The following is a 14,314-nucleotide window of genomic DNA, read 5'->3' as shown; positions in this document are numbered from 1 at the left end:
ATTGACATCTATCTTATTCAGGGAATTCCTCATCTATCTAATTGTAAAAATGAGCTTCCATGTTTTCATTCCCATTGGAGTCATAAGACTGTCATGGCAACCTTGGAAGAGTCATGAGACTATTCTCATCAACCAATGATTTGCAAATCATAGAATGAAGCAATGATGGGGCCTTTCTGTTGGCAAGAGATCGACATTCAGGAGTGGTACGTGTTGCCTTTACATGAATGATGAGCTACTACATCAACTCCTTCAAAAGTTGCTCAACAGAAGCTTTGGTTCTCCTCGGAAGCTATCTGTTTCTGATTTACCCAACAATGAGATCATTACCTTCATTGCAAATCAATAAGTAGAAATTCTCCTCATACCTACATTTTCAAAATTCTTAAATACATTTAGTTTGAATCATTTGTCTGATTTTTAGTCCTTTTCGTATTCTCGTTTATAATCCATGGGTTTGGTGATTTGGCAGTTATCATTGTTGTTGGTTTTGCAAGTGTAGATTCCCTCAAGACCTTGAAGATGCTAAGAAGCGAAATAAGTGATTCAATAAATAGTGGAAGCGAATTTTTATCTGTTGCTGTAACTGGAGCGTTGTTATACGCATCATGCGGTACAACAGCTGCCATGTGTGCACAACTGGCTTCACTGTGCATACATGGGCGCTGCTGCACCACCCCACGATGCGCACAGCACAGCAGCAGATAAAGATCCTAGTGGAAGCAGATGTAGGAAGAAAGTGTGTCATTACATTCTTTAGTATGTGTACCATTCCCATTCTCAATGTCATTGACTTGATCTATGGTATCCTAATCGGCAAGTGGTAGCCCTTTTTATGGTGGCTTTTTCAGTCGAACTCGTGCGTACTCTTCTGACCGGTACGTATGTTGAAATCGAACAATCGACCATGCGTTTGTTTTTTTGTTTTAAGCTTTATTAAGGTACAAAATAGGGATAATTGACCCCGCAAGCATCTTAATACAACAGAAGAGAAATAAAATTTGGAGGAACATTCTCCCAAGTGTTACAATAATGGAATACTATTCTTGTCAAATGCGATCTTTCTTTGCATTCCGAAGTCCAGACTCTCCAGTACAATGTATTGCTAACAGAATTTATTCGATTCGATTTGTCTTATTCCGTCTAGTTTCGGTTGTTGGTTCCGATTCTAATTTGTCATCCTTAGTCATGTGTGTTGGTGGGGCCCAGCGCCATTTACTAATGTCCAGCCCATGGTTGGACCGTCATACTCTAAAGACCAAGGCTCAAGGCGGTGGAATTGTGAGACCTTTTTGAGGTTTTGTTTTTTATTTTTCTTTTTCTTCTTTTTTACTTTATGATTTTGACTTTTGAAGCCGTAGAGGGTGTGAGTTATCCAGCGAAGAACAAACAACAGAAAGGAAAATAGAGAGAAAAAGAAAGAAAGAAAGAAAGAAAGAAAGAAAAAAGAAAGAAGAAGGAACAGGGAACTTGGGATTGGCTTTGGAGCCTTGGTGTTTCTACTATAACTTGGAGACCTCTTCAAAGTAAGGAGACTTTGTGAGATGTGGTGTTTGTGGTGAGAACTTGATTTGGCTTCTAATGAGGTAATCCCTATTGTATTGTCTTCAATTGTTTGTACATCTCAAGTTTGGGCAAAAACTTGAGAGAATCATTGTACTACTATTTTTCTCATAATGGATTGATGCAAGATTTATCCCGTGATTTTTTCCCTCTATACTGGAGGGTTTTTTCACGTAAAATTCTTGGTGTTGATTGTGTGATTGCTTTCTTGCAATTTTATTTCTCTTATGTGCTTGGCTATATTTGTTTGGTAATTTTTACATTGGATTATTGTTTTCTCAATACACACTAAACAAGTGTATTTGATTAATCCCAACAATGTGACATTTTTAGATGTGCAACAGTCTACAACAAAACCTTATTGAATTGAAGTTATGCTAAAACGACATCATTTGTCACTTAATTACTCCTCATTGCACGTGAATTTTCGCAATATCCCTTTGTCGTGCTTGTCTACTCTACTCTACACACCATCTGTATCTCTCAATGTGCTTACCAAGCTTGGATCACATGTAGAAACTATAAAAGCTCATAAGTTTGTCATGTGTGACATTTTTGTGCTTTCTTATGCATCAAGACTTGATTTGTCTTGAGGTTAAATTTCTACTAATCAATAACGGTCAACAAAGAAAAAGGGCTTCTTTAGGTGGAGAAAGATTTTAAATCAAATAAGGATATTTATGTTTACCACCCTTGTGTTTTCAAACAATTACGTCTATCACTCCTAGGATTTTAAAAATTACATCCATATCAATGAGTACCGACTCTATTAGTTTTGGAAGGAAATGACAATTTTTCCCTTTTCATACATAAATAAACCCATCCCACCCCACCCTTGGTACGACGATTTTCCATTATTGTGTCGGTGACCACTTGCTACTCCGGCAGACGTTGTAGGCATCTCCAAGGACTTCCTCTCTTCTTTTAGTTTTTCTCTTCTCCTCTCCTCTTTGTTCCGTCCATCACTTCCTTATAAAAATAGTGACTATTAGAGATCAATTCCAACTCTAGACCTCACTCTTAATCTTCAGTTCAAAAATAATCCAAACCCAAATCCAGAAACCACAACAACAACAACAACAACCAAAGCATACAACAGAAGGCTTCAACCAGGTAATCAACGATGAAAGGATTTGAATCCGAGAGGTTAGTGGTGGGAGAAGAAACTGAAGATAATGTTGGGTTTTGGGCCTCATTAACACAAATATTTTTTATTGGGCCCATAAAGGTTATTAACCCACTCTAGTTAGTCAGGGGCATAACTGACCTAACGCATTGTGGGGATGTGATTAGGGTTAGGGAATATGCTATATATTCAACCCAAGGTCCCCACAACCGTCATATTGATTATTCTATTATTCCTACTCACGGGAGAGAAAGGTAAAAGGTTGTGGAAGGCTTTTGGGGAGAAGTTCAAGCTTGGGGATCGACTACAAGTTTCAACCAAAAAGGTATGAATCTATTTCTCCTTTATTTATTAGTTTTTCATATCTGTGTAGGATCACTGTTTAGAGATCAAGGTACTGCTTTGAATCTCACAAGTGGTATCAGAGCCAACCTACATAGATCTGGAAACAGATTTAATTTTTAAAACAAATTTCATGTTTTGAATCGTTCTTGTCTGGCCACTGCTGGTGGTCTCCGGCCACCAAAATCCAAATATTTTTATATGGAATGGTAGGGGACGACGAGACGATCACGACGGTATAAGCCTTTTCACAGGAATCATCCCGACTCGTCAGGGAAAAAAGCGCGTGAATCTCACGCACGACAGCGTTTTAAAAAAAAAAAAAAAAAACGGTTACTTACTCTGGCGGCGGACGATTCGTCGTCAAGTCGACTCGGTAAGGTTTCCGAGTCAACTCGGTGGATGGTTGGGTCAACTCGGTCTAATTTGGATGAGTCAAATCAGGCCCGACCCAAATGGGTCAGGACCAGCCCGGCCCAAGTGGTACGGTCCTAGCCCTGACTCAAATGGGCCAGACCCGGACCGACCCAAGTGGGTCAATCGTAACCCGACCCGGATGTCCAGACCCGATACAACTGGGTCGACCCGACCTGAATTTGACCCAAACAGTGACCAGGCCGGGCCGAACCAAATCGGTCGGACCATACCAATTTGACTGGCCCAGACCGGCCCATGAGTGATATCACGTGCTGGATTCAAGCCACACGTGGGAGCAATTTTTGAGGTGGGGTTTTTTTCACTGTGTCTGATTTTACGAGGCCTATGTGCCTATATGCCTCACTTGCTCCAAATGTGGCTACTGGGACCCACAGTGAGCTTTTAAAGTGTTTATGCAATTCTTTAAATGTGGATTTCTGCATTCCTTGTTTAAACTATTGACCATACGCAACTATATGAAACATTATATCACAATGCAATGCAGAATAACAGTGAATTTTATAAAATTGTTATGTGTGATAAAATTCATGTATTAAATTGTTTGAATTTGAATACCAATATCCCACAGCTGCATCATGAGTGGTTGGATACTTTAATAGGGTCAGATGGAATCCACCAAAGTGGTAAAATCTGGTTTTGTTATAATACCCAATAACTCAAGGTTCATGTGTATGACAGCAAAGGATGGTGGTGCTCACCTAAAGGTAGCACTATCCAAGACCAAAATAAAATACACACACACTTATAGGGAGAAACTGATCTAGGAACTATTGTCTACCCAAAGGTGATAATTTTGTCAAAGATTAGTGTTATCCCGCAGTAATTGCAAAGTATGGAGTGGACCAGTGCATTTCAAAAACCCAAAGGTTAGGAATGTAGATCCAGTTGACACTCTTGGTTAGGTGTTGGTACATTAGTTTATACAACCAGCACAAGTTAGTGGTATTGAAATACTCTGTATTTTATATTATATTCTATGTGATAGATATATGATTCTGTTATGTCCCTATGGCAGATGTCTCTAGGTCATGGTTTATCGGACATTCTGAAACTTTCTAGTGAAATTATACGAGTTGGTATGAGGATCTGGATGTGTATCTATGCCTTAAGGATCTAGATATTTGTTTGAGAAAGCCCAAGCCTACAACACTCACTCCTGACAGTACTCAGGCAGAGAAAACAGAACTTGAGAAGTGGGAAGCTGCAAATAGAAAATGTCTGAAGGTCATCAAGCATGCTATCCCTCTGACCTTGAAGGATAGCATCACAGTGAAAGATACTGCCACAAAATTTTTGGAAGCTATTAGAGTTAAATTTGAGTCTTCCAAGAAGGCTCAGTCAGGTGACTTGATGAGCAAACTGACCAATGCAAAGTTTGATGGGAATGGTAGTACCAGGGAGCACCTTCTGGGACTTGTTTCTTTAGGAAACAAGATTAGGGAGTTAGATATTAACTTTGATGATGACTACCTAGTTAATATTGTACTCAATTCACTCCCAGAGCAGTATCAGCACCTTCATGGCACCTACATTGCCTTGAAAGATAAATGAAACATGGATGAGCTGATCACTATACCTGGACCGGAAGAGGCAAGAATGAAAAGGGGAAAATTGGAGAGTGCTAATCTCACACAAGGCAAGGGATCCTCATCTGGAGGACCTCACATAAATAACAGAAGATTTTCCAAGAGAGGCAGGTTTGCACCCTACCAGACTAGCAGGAACCAAACTGAGCAGGGCAACAGAACACAGCAGGACAACAGGGACAGTATAGGACAAAAAGATTCAAACACGTGGTTGAGTGTTTCTGGTGCAAGAAAAAGGGACATATGAAGAAGAACTATTTCAAGAGGAAGGCATACTTTGAGAAGAAGAAGAGCACTGGTAAGGGTACCTCTTTAGTCTGTTATGAATCTTCTCTTATAGATGCACCAGTAGATTCTTAGTGGTTAGATTCTGGATCCTCGATTCATGTCACTCATGCCTTGCAGGGGTTCACAAGCAAGAGTGAGGTGACGGTGTGAGTCGGGAATGGAGCAGAAGTAGAAGGCCATAGGATTAGTTACACTATCTTTGAATTCAGACAATTTCATTACTTTAAAGAATATAGTTTTTATTCCCTTCATGAGGAAGAATTTGATTTCAGTTTCAAGACTAGTTTCAGATGGTTATTCTGTTGTTTTGAATAAAGATGGTTTCACTTTATTTTTGAATTCTGTGGTTGTTGGTTCTGGATATTGTTCGGATGGTTTGTATAGACTAAACTGTCTCTTCTTGGGTAATGAATGTTGGAACCAAACGCCAACTGGTGGATGAGAAGTCTTTTGGACTCTGGCACAGAAGATTAGGCCATATCTCTAGAAAGAGAATGGATAGGTTGATTATGGAGAAGTTACTTGATGAGTTGGATTTCCAGGACATGAAAGTTTGCATTGATTACATAAAGGGGAAGATGATTTCTTCTACGAAGAAGGATGCTTTTCGACATAGTGAGGCTCTAGATCTTATTCACACTGACATATGTGGACCTTTCCCTACTCCTGCACTTGGAGGCCAACGTTACTTCATCACTTTATTGATGACTGGACCCAATATGGTTACATCTACTTGCTAGCTGAGAAAGCAAAAGCGTCGGAGGCTTTTATGTTTTTAAAAGCTGAAGTTGAACTCTTCCATAACAGAAAGATAAAGTCTGTCAGGTCTGACAGGGGTAGAGAATACTATGGAAGAGTAGGAGATACAGGGCAACAATTTGGACCTTTTGCTATGTATCTACAGGAGCACATGATAGCTCTACAGTACTCAATGCCTGGTACACCATAACAAAATGGTGTAGTAGAAAGGAAAAATCGTACTCTAAAAGACATGGTGTGAACCATAGTCAGTAACACCAGCCTTCCAGAGTCCTTATGGGGAGAAGCACTAAAAACTGTGGCCTATATTCTCAATAGAGTACCAAGTAAGTCAGTGTGCAAGACACCGTTTGAATTCTAGACAGGTAAGAAACCTAGCCTGAAGCATCTGTGAGTCTGGGGTTGCTCTGCCGAGGCCAGACTCTTCAATCCTCAGCAGAAAGTCTGGGACCCAAAAACTGTGAGCTGTCATTTTGTGGGTTACCCAGAAAGATCTAAAGGGTATAGATTCTATTGCTCAGGCACAAGGAATAGAATTCTGGAGACCACCCATGCCAAGTTCATTGAGTCGGAAGGAGATCGCTTTGTGCCCCGTAACTTGAGGTTTGATGAAGGACAGAGTGGAACATCTGTTGTAGCACCAGAGTCCAGCAGACCCTTATTATTTTTAGACCGTGATTCTCACATGGATATTGATGGATGTGCCCACTGATCCTGCTGTCCCTACGACCGTAGTAGTGGATGTGCCACCACCTCAGGCATATGATCCGACACAAGCCAACACGGTCACTACTGCCGACCTAGAGCCTTTGAGGAGATCTATCAAGACTCGCAGATCGACCATTGGCCCAGATTATGTCACGTACCTGAATGAGTGTCAGTTCGACATCAGTAAGGAGGAGGATCCCGTTACCTTTTTGCAGGCAATCAATAGCAGGGAGTCAGACAAATGGGTGGAAGCTATGAAGGAGGAGTTACAATCCATGCACAATATTGGTGTGTGGGAGCTGGTTGAGATTCCATAGGGCTACAAAGCCGTTGCATCAAAATGGGTCTTCAAGACCAAGACTGACTCTCAAGGTAACATAGAGCGCTACAAGGCCAGACTTATGGCAAAGGGCTTCACACAGAGAGGGCATAGATTTCAAGGAGACTTTCTCCCCAGTATCTTCGAAAGACTCATTCAGAATCATCATGACCATAGTAGCTCATTTTGACCTTGAACTACATCAGATGGATGTGAAGACGGCTTTTCTGAATGGTGATTTGGCTGAACAGGTTTACATGCGACAACCCAAGGATTTCGAGGAGAAAGGGAAGGAGCATCAAGTTTGCAGACTGAAGAAATCACTATATGGACTGAAGCAGGCTTCGAGGCAATGGTATTTAAAGTTTGATCAAATAGTGACTTCTTTTGGTTTTGCTGAGAATGCGATTGATAATGCATCTACATGAAGTCTACCAAGGGCAAGTTTATTTTCTTGGTACTTTATGTTGATGATATCCTTCTTGCTAGCAGTGATCTTGGTTTACTTCAGAAAACCAAGCGGTTTTTATCCAGTAACTTTAAGATGAAGGACATGGGTGAGAGCACCTATGTACTTGGCGTCGAGATAAGTCGGGATGGAAAGAGAGGTCTTCTTGGTCTGTCACTAAGGGCTTATATTGACAGAATCTTGAAGAGATTCAACATGCCTCAATGTTCAGGGAATGATGCACCTATTAGTAAAGGAGATAAGTTGAACAAGTAGCAGTGCCCGAAGAATAACCTTGAGAGAGACTCCATGAAGGACAAGCCATATGCCTTGGCTGTTGGTAGTTTGATGTATGCACAGGTGTGTACTCAACCAAACATTGCCTTCACAGTTAGCATGCTCGGGAGGTTCCAATTTGATGCCGGATTGGCCCATTGGGTGGCAGCTAAGAAGGTAATGCGATACTTACAGAGGACCAGAGATTTCAGGCTTGTTTACAGAAGAAGTGAGAGACTAGAGGTGGTCAGATACTCAGACTCTGATTTTAGTGGTTGTACTGATGACATGAAGTCAACTTCTGGATATGTCTTCCTGATGGGTGGAGGGGCAATTTCGTGGAAAGGTGTCAAGCAGACAGTTATTGCTTCATCCACCATGCAGGCAGAGTTTGTGGTAATGTTTGAGGCAACCAAGCAGGCAGTTTGGCTGAGAAACTTCATTGCAGGACTGAAGGTTGTTGACTCCATCTCCAAATCGTTGCGACTATGGTGTGACAACAACTCAACAGTCATCTTCTCAAAGAACAACAAGAAGTCCAACAGTTCAAAGCACATTGAAATAAAGTATCTTCTTGTCAGAGAGAAAGTGACTGAGGGAGAGGTTGATGTGGTGCACATCCCTACAGAGAAGATGGTGGCGGATCCTCTCACTAAGGCTCTTTCAATGAGAGTTTTCAGAGGTCATGTTGCTAGCATGGGACTTGCAGAGTGTTTTGATATGCTTGTCTAGTGGGAGACTTTTTGATGTACTTGTTTAAATGAAAGTTTGTTTTGAGCTCATTTATTCAAACCAGTGGTTTCTGTATTCCTTGTTATTTTAATATATTTACTGATTATGTTTTCTTATTTGACATGTCTTGCCAGATGGCGGTTAGCCATAGGCGATAATTAGCCGAAGTTTTCAAAATGGCAATTAGCCATAGGCGGTATTTAGCCAAAGTTTCTAAAGTGGCAGATAAGCCACAGGCGGTTAGCCAAAGCATGGTATTAACTCAAGTTTATGGTGGTTTAGCCCAAATACGAGTTAATGTCAAAGTATGCTACCTATGAGGATTTTCAAGGTAAAGGACCTACAAGGAAAGAGCATCACTTGCTGATCACTCGTCATGCTCTAGTTTCCTTGTTTATACATATGCCCAAAGTGGTTCGCGTTGATAGATCAATTGTGGCTGTGATGACAGAAAATCATATGTCGTATATTGAGGTATATCTTCTGCTATCGTTCGACACAAATGAATATTGACAGAATCAAAGTTATATGAGTGGAGAATGGGACTCTGGCCAATTCCAACGAAGATACATGTGTTAATTTTGCGCAAGTGGAAGATTGTTGGGTTTTGGGCCTCATTAACACAAGTATTTTTTATTGGGTCCATAAAGGTTATTAACCCACTCTAGTTAGTCAGGGGCATAACTGACCTAACGCATTGTGGGGATGTGATTAGGGTCAAGGAATATGCTATATATTCAACCCAAGGTCCCCACAGCCGTCATACTGATTATTCTATTATTCCTACTCACAGGAGAGAAAGGTGAAAGGCTATGAAAGGCTTTTGGGGAGAAGTTCAAGCTTGGGGATCGACTATAAGTTTCAACCAAAAAAGTATGAATCTATTTCTCCTTTATTTGTTAGTTTTCCATATCTGTGTAGGATCATTGTTTAGAGATCAAGGTACTGCTTTGAATCTCACAGATAATCTATGGAAGCTGGGCGGCATTCTATGACCAACTGTGAGCTGTGCCAATGCTTTGATAATGTAATCACGGAGGGATCCTTTATCTGTTTCAATGTGTGAGGCACGTTTTTTTTTGGGGAAATAGACGAGGTTTTGGGGCAATCACTGCTACTGCAAATCTCAACAGAAACCTAGTGACACATGAGACTCAAATTGGATCTTATTCTTGATCGAACATACAACTCTAGTGATCTCAGGGTTTTGGACTCGGCAACAGAGGAAGGAGAGATGGTGAGATAGAAGTCTAGAGAGAGGAGAATGAGGAGAGAGAGGGGCGTGTCGGGAAGAAGATATTGGAGTGTAGAGTGGAGGTTGGGTCTTTGGGAGGAGCAACGATTGTCTTATCTCCAGGAAATCTAACCACTATTGTAGATTTCCGTTGAAGAGATCACCACTACAAATTGTCGTCGAAGAAGATCACTATCACTGCAGATTTCCGATGTGTTTGGTTCAAGTCTTCAAGATAATATCTCCGTCGTGCTTCCACTGTAACTGGGGATAGCGATGGTGAGCTCTGTTTTCGGCTTTCCCTTTTGAGAGGATGGTATTTCAAACAATTGTGGGTAAATATGTAAAAACACCTTCGTTAAGGTTATTATGGGTATTTAGTTAATATTTGGACGATGACATCATCACTTAATTGTTTTAATGTAACGGGAGGGGTAAGTTTGTAAGAATCTTTCAAAACACATGGGAAGTTTATGAAATAGATGAAATCCCAGGGGTGGTAGACGTAATTGTTTAAAAATATAAGGGTGATAAACGTAAATTCCTCAACCAAATATGATACAAAGCAAAGGATGAAGTAACGGACTTTTAACTTAAAAGAGGCTTCTCTGGGTCAGAAGCTTTTGTTGCCTCATTATCTTTGTCCATGGAGATGTGATCTTCATTCTTCTTAGCCCATAAGCACAAATAGAGGCTACTGAACATAAGTAGCATTCCCAATAGGCTGCAAATCAACAAGTCCAAGGAGTATGTCAAGTCGTAGTATATATGAGCACTAGTAACTATCTTTTCCGGATCCAGATCTTCTACGGCGCATTGCCCATAGTGGCCTGAGCAGCACAGACAAAAGGGGGCATACATTGACAGCTTTACCCCTGCACAAGCGGGGGTAAGGCGATCATTGTGTGCGCCCATGTGTCTGTGCCGCTCAGGCCGCTATGGGCAGTACACCGTAGAGGATCTGAATTGATCTTTTACTTGCTCATTTAATCCTCCTGCAATTACCATATTAGCAGGAAAATAAAAGGGAAGTAATTTAGATACCTTCCTATGGTAATGGAATCTCCTATTGTGAGCCAAGCGATTATAACAGAGAACACAGTTCCAATGGGGCTAAACATGGAGACAAAGACAGGTCCCCTTTTTTTCATTGCCCACGTACTGAAGCTTGTGGAGGCTCCACCCACAATCCCTCCCTATTATTCATAAGTTGGAAGGAAAATGAGGAAAAACAAATACGATTATTAATTCTCAGAAAATACAAAATAAAAAAGAATTAACAAAACATCAGTGATGAGTGATTAAATATAAACAGTAATGAGAAAGAATTAGCAAAACATCAGTGATGAGTGATTAAATATGAACAGTAATGAGAAAATTGTGCTTTAAGACTTGATTTCCTTATTATTAAAAGAGAATGGAATATTGAGTTTTCCTCTCATTTTTTTTGGACAAAGTTTTCCTCCACCCACAGAAGATGGTTCACCTACCATCCTAGGGTTCACAAACCCTTCTTAGGGTTTTTGTATGTTCCAAAATACCCACTCTCTCCCACTCCTCGATGAATGGAATCTCATTCCATTTTTTTTAATCGGATACTTTACTTTATCACCAATTTAAATTCAATCAAGGAAACCATCATTTTTTTTTCAGTCTTAAAAACAAAAAAAGGAAAAGGGGACTCTCTCTGGGAGCATAGGTCATCGACCCAAACAGGGGATGAGACAAAATGACCGACCTACCCACATAAAAGGTGAAAATCCCTATTAATGCCTCCACACGTCTCCCACACTCCCAAGCATAAAACTCTTTTCCATTAAAAAAACAAAAAGGGTAGTCATGACACGGTATCCAAGGATAAGTGTGAAGTGATCATTTCACCAGCCCATGTCAGATGTTGCAGGAGATACTGTCTGACATCATTCTTTTTGTCCAAAAAAATTGGGGAAAAGAATCACTTCATACCATTGTGCATATTCCTTTACATGTCCCCTCACAAGTCACAAACAATCGTACCCCACACTTCTCTTTTCCATTAAAACCCCTTTATTTGACAGTTCAAAATTCTTCCGCCTCCCCCCCCCCCCTCCTTCTCTCTCCTATTCGCCCCAAATCGCACACGGGTATTGGAGAATTAACATCACCCATAAAACTGATACGAAAAATTCTAAAAAGTAAACCCCGAAGAATGAGGTAAGAATAAAACACCAAAAAGGACCCATGGAAGGGGGAAAAAAGAGGTCCCCCCCCCCCCCACACACACACACACACACACACACACACACCACCCCACCCCACCCCACCCCAATCCCATCCCTCAAACCTATTTGATGTCAGATTAAGACTTACCATAAGGGCAGCCCCAATAAGGATTCGAACATCCACGAGTGGCAAACCAAAATCCAACCTATGTTGTTGAATCAACATCACTATTCCACTAATAATAGCACCAATCAGGGCCGTTATAGCACACAAGGACATGGGTGCAGGGAAATCGATCATGACATGAGCCTGTGGACAGAGAGCTAGCAAGTGAGGATAATACCAAAACAAACAAAAAATACAAATATCTTTGAGAGAATCAAAAATTTGAAAGTAAAGACTAATAGATGATCCAAGTTTAGAATTAAAGCCAATTACCTGCAAAACAACATTACATGACAGAACAAAAACTGCACCAATGAGATACAAACAGCCAATGATCTTGCCTTTGTCTACAGTTGCAAGTATCAGGGGTGCTTCTTTAGTGTGAGGGTTGTGAAAGAAGCTCAAGACTACGGCTCCAATGATACAACCAAATGTCCCTACTATCTTGGCTTTACTATAGATGCAGTTGGCCTTTACTTTCTCTAAACTGCAAGGAAGAAACTGTAAGTATGGAAGGGCAATCTTGAGGCACTTTCACTAACACCCACACAATATTTCCTCTGTGCACCAAGACTTTGGGAGTCCACGCTGCCCATCTTCCTGGGATGCATAGATGTGCAGGGCAGGCTTTGCAAATCCCTCTGCACGACACATTGGACCTTATCCAAATCAGGGAAAAGATGGTTGTCAGCTGGTTGTGTAGCGTATGCTAGTGCCTCCTTATGTCTATCTCTCTACTCCTCTCTTATGAAATGACATATTTACCCCCATTATAGGAGGAGAAACATCCACAAGGAGGTGCTAACGTATACCACATAGTTGGACAACCAGTGCAAAGGCCAATGAGAGGACACACAAGGTATCGATATGGATGGGTTTTTTTATTTCACAAGGGGTAGGACGATAAATTCGCACATTCCAGTGTCTAGGCAAAGGAACCACTCGACCAAGCATTGTTCTTTCCCCATATTAACAATATTATGGGAAAAAGAACGTTAACCGGTGTTGTGCCTTGGCGTGTATCTGCGACTAAGCACAACCGTCCGCAAAATAACCGATGCACCCCTAGTCCTTTCCGCCAATATTATATATAGAAGTTGGACTAGACTAGACGGAATCATGAGTGTAAGGGCATTTTAGGTGTAACAAGGGAAGAGTAATTATTCCATTTAAGTGGTACTGTATTCCTCTAATCACGGACTTCCTTAGGAGACAGGCTAACTTTTGTCCTATAAATAAATGATTAAGTAATTAATTATGATTGAGAGACAAATATCTTCATATGGGTTTGCCTGTTGTCATCTAGTGAAGAGATCAAAAGAGAGAAAGAGAGAGAGAGAGAGGGGATGGTACTGGTACCCGAGTGACCAAGCAATGAGGAAGATAAACCCTGGAGCAAGGTTAGGCATGGCAGAAGCCACTGAAGGAGAGGTCTTCTTAATCCCCATGAGCATCAGAGCTTGGAAAAGTACCCTAAAAAATCAAATTTCATCATCAGTTGCATTCGCCAGTCATCACTAGTAATTAATTTAGAAAAAAATATATATTATAAGACAAACTATATATATTGAAACTCATCCTTACCCTCCAAAGGAAACCAACAACAATTGTGTTATTAACTTTAGAGTTAATTTCTTGGGCCAGTTCTTCCTGTAATATATATAACCAAGACCCAAAAATAAACGAGGAATTAACAGAAAGGAAGCTGCTTTCAAGGACAGGAAATTTTGAAAAATTTAGTTTTAGTTTATTATGTGCAAACCTTTCAAAAGAAATAGAGAGAGGGAGGAGGATGAAGAAGGTGGTAACGCCTCCATAGATGATGAGAAAGAGAGGACCGATCCCAATAGATAATAGATGGCTCGTGAACACTGCATAGAATCCGTAGATGGCTTGAACGCTTATCAAACCTACTATAACTCCGAATTCCTCCAGGAATTCACCTCCACTGGCCCCAAACATCTCTTTCCAGGTTCGAGTCTCCGGTGATAAAGAGTGTTCCGCTGCCGCTTCTTAACTTCAAGCACAACCCTCTCTCTCTCTCGCTCTCTCTCTCTCTCTCTCTCTCTCTCTCTCTCTTTCTCTTGGGTGTGTGGGTTTGTGTCAAGGGCGTTTGTGAGCTACCGTT

General features: G+C 40.9%; 2 protein-coding genes across 2 annotated transcripts; one reads left to right on the top strand and one right to left on the bottom strand.

Annotated features, from left to right (window-relative positions):
- Positions 1–2,197: 2,197 nt before the first annotated feature.
- Positions 2,198–14,179, bottom strand: LOC122658840 (WAT1-related protein At5g47470-like). Its single transcript, XM_043853977.1, has 8 exons — positions 13,949–14,179; positions 13,771–13,836; positions 13,546–13,659; positions 12,460–12,673; positions 12,169–12,330; positions 10,864–11,015; positions 10,373–10,543; positions 2,198–2,231 (listed from the first exon to the last, which is right to left on the bottom strand). Exons 1-7 carry the CDS (start codon positions 14,146–14,148, stop codon positions 10,408–10,410), a joined length of 1,044 nt encoding a protein of 347 aa, XP_043709912.1. The 5' UTR covers positions 14,149–14,179; the 3' UTR covers positions 2,198–2,231; positions 10,373–10,407.
- On the top strand, positions 7,887–8,585 carry LOC122653823 (secreted RxLR effector protein 161-like). Its single transcript, XM_043847776.1, has one exon. It carries the CDS (start codon positions 7,887–7,889, stop codon positions 8,583–8,585), a length of 699 nt encoding a protein of 232 aa, XP_043703711.1.
- Positions 14,180–14,314: the final 135 nt, after the last annotated feature.

The sequence above is a fragment of the Telopea speciosissima genome, chromosome 1 (assembly GCF_018873765.1).
Source record: "Telopea speciosissima isolate NSW1024214 ecotype Mountain lineage chromosome 1, Tspe_v1, whole genome shotgun sequence".
Taxonomy (NCBI): domain Eukaryota; kingdom Viridiplantae; phylum Streptophyta; class Magnoliopsida; order Proteales; family Proteaceae; genus Telopea; species Telopea speciosissima.
Note: the sequence above shows the minus strand (reverse complement) of the source record. Positions and strands in the feature narration are given on the sequence as shown.

Excerpts from the sequence above, each read along its gene's own strand:
- LOC122658840 (XM_043853977.1), bottom strand. The coding sequence starts at position 14,148 with ATGTTTGGGGCCAGTGGAGGTGAATTCCTGGAGGAATTCGGAGTTATA. Across the intron at positions 13,660-13,770 it reads TTGTTGGTTTCCTTTGGAGG|GGTACTTTTCCAAGCTCTGA; the intron begins GTAAGGATGAGT and ends TTGATTTTTTAG. Across the intron at positions 10,544-10,863 it reads GATTCCATTACCATAGGAAG|CCTATTGGGAATGCTACTTA; the intron begins GTATCTAAATTA and ends GTTGATTTGCAG.
- LOC122653823 (XM_043847776.1), top strand. The coding sequence starts at position 7,887 with ATGAAGGACAAGCCATATGCCTTGGCTGTTGGTAGTTTGATGTATGCA.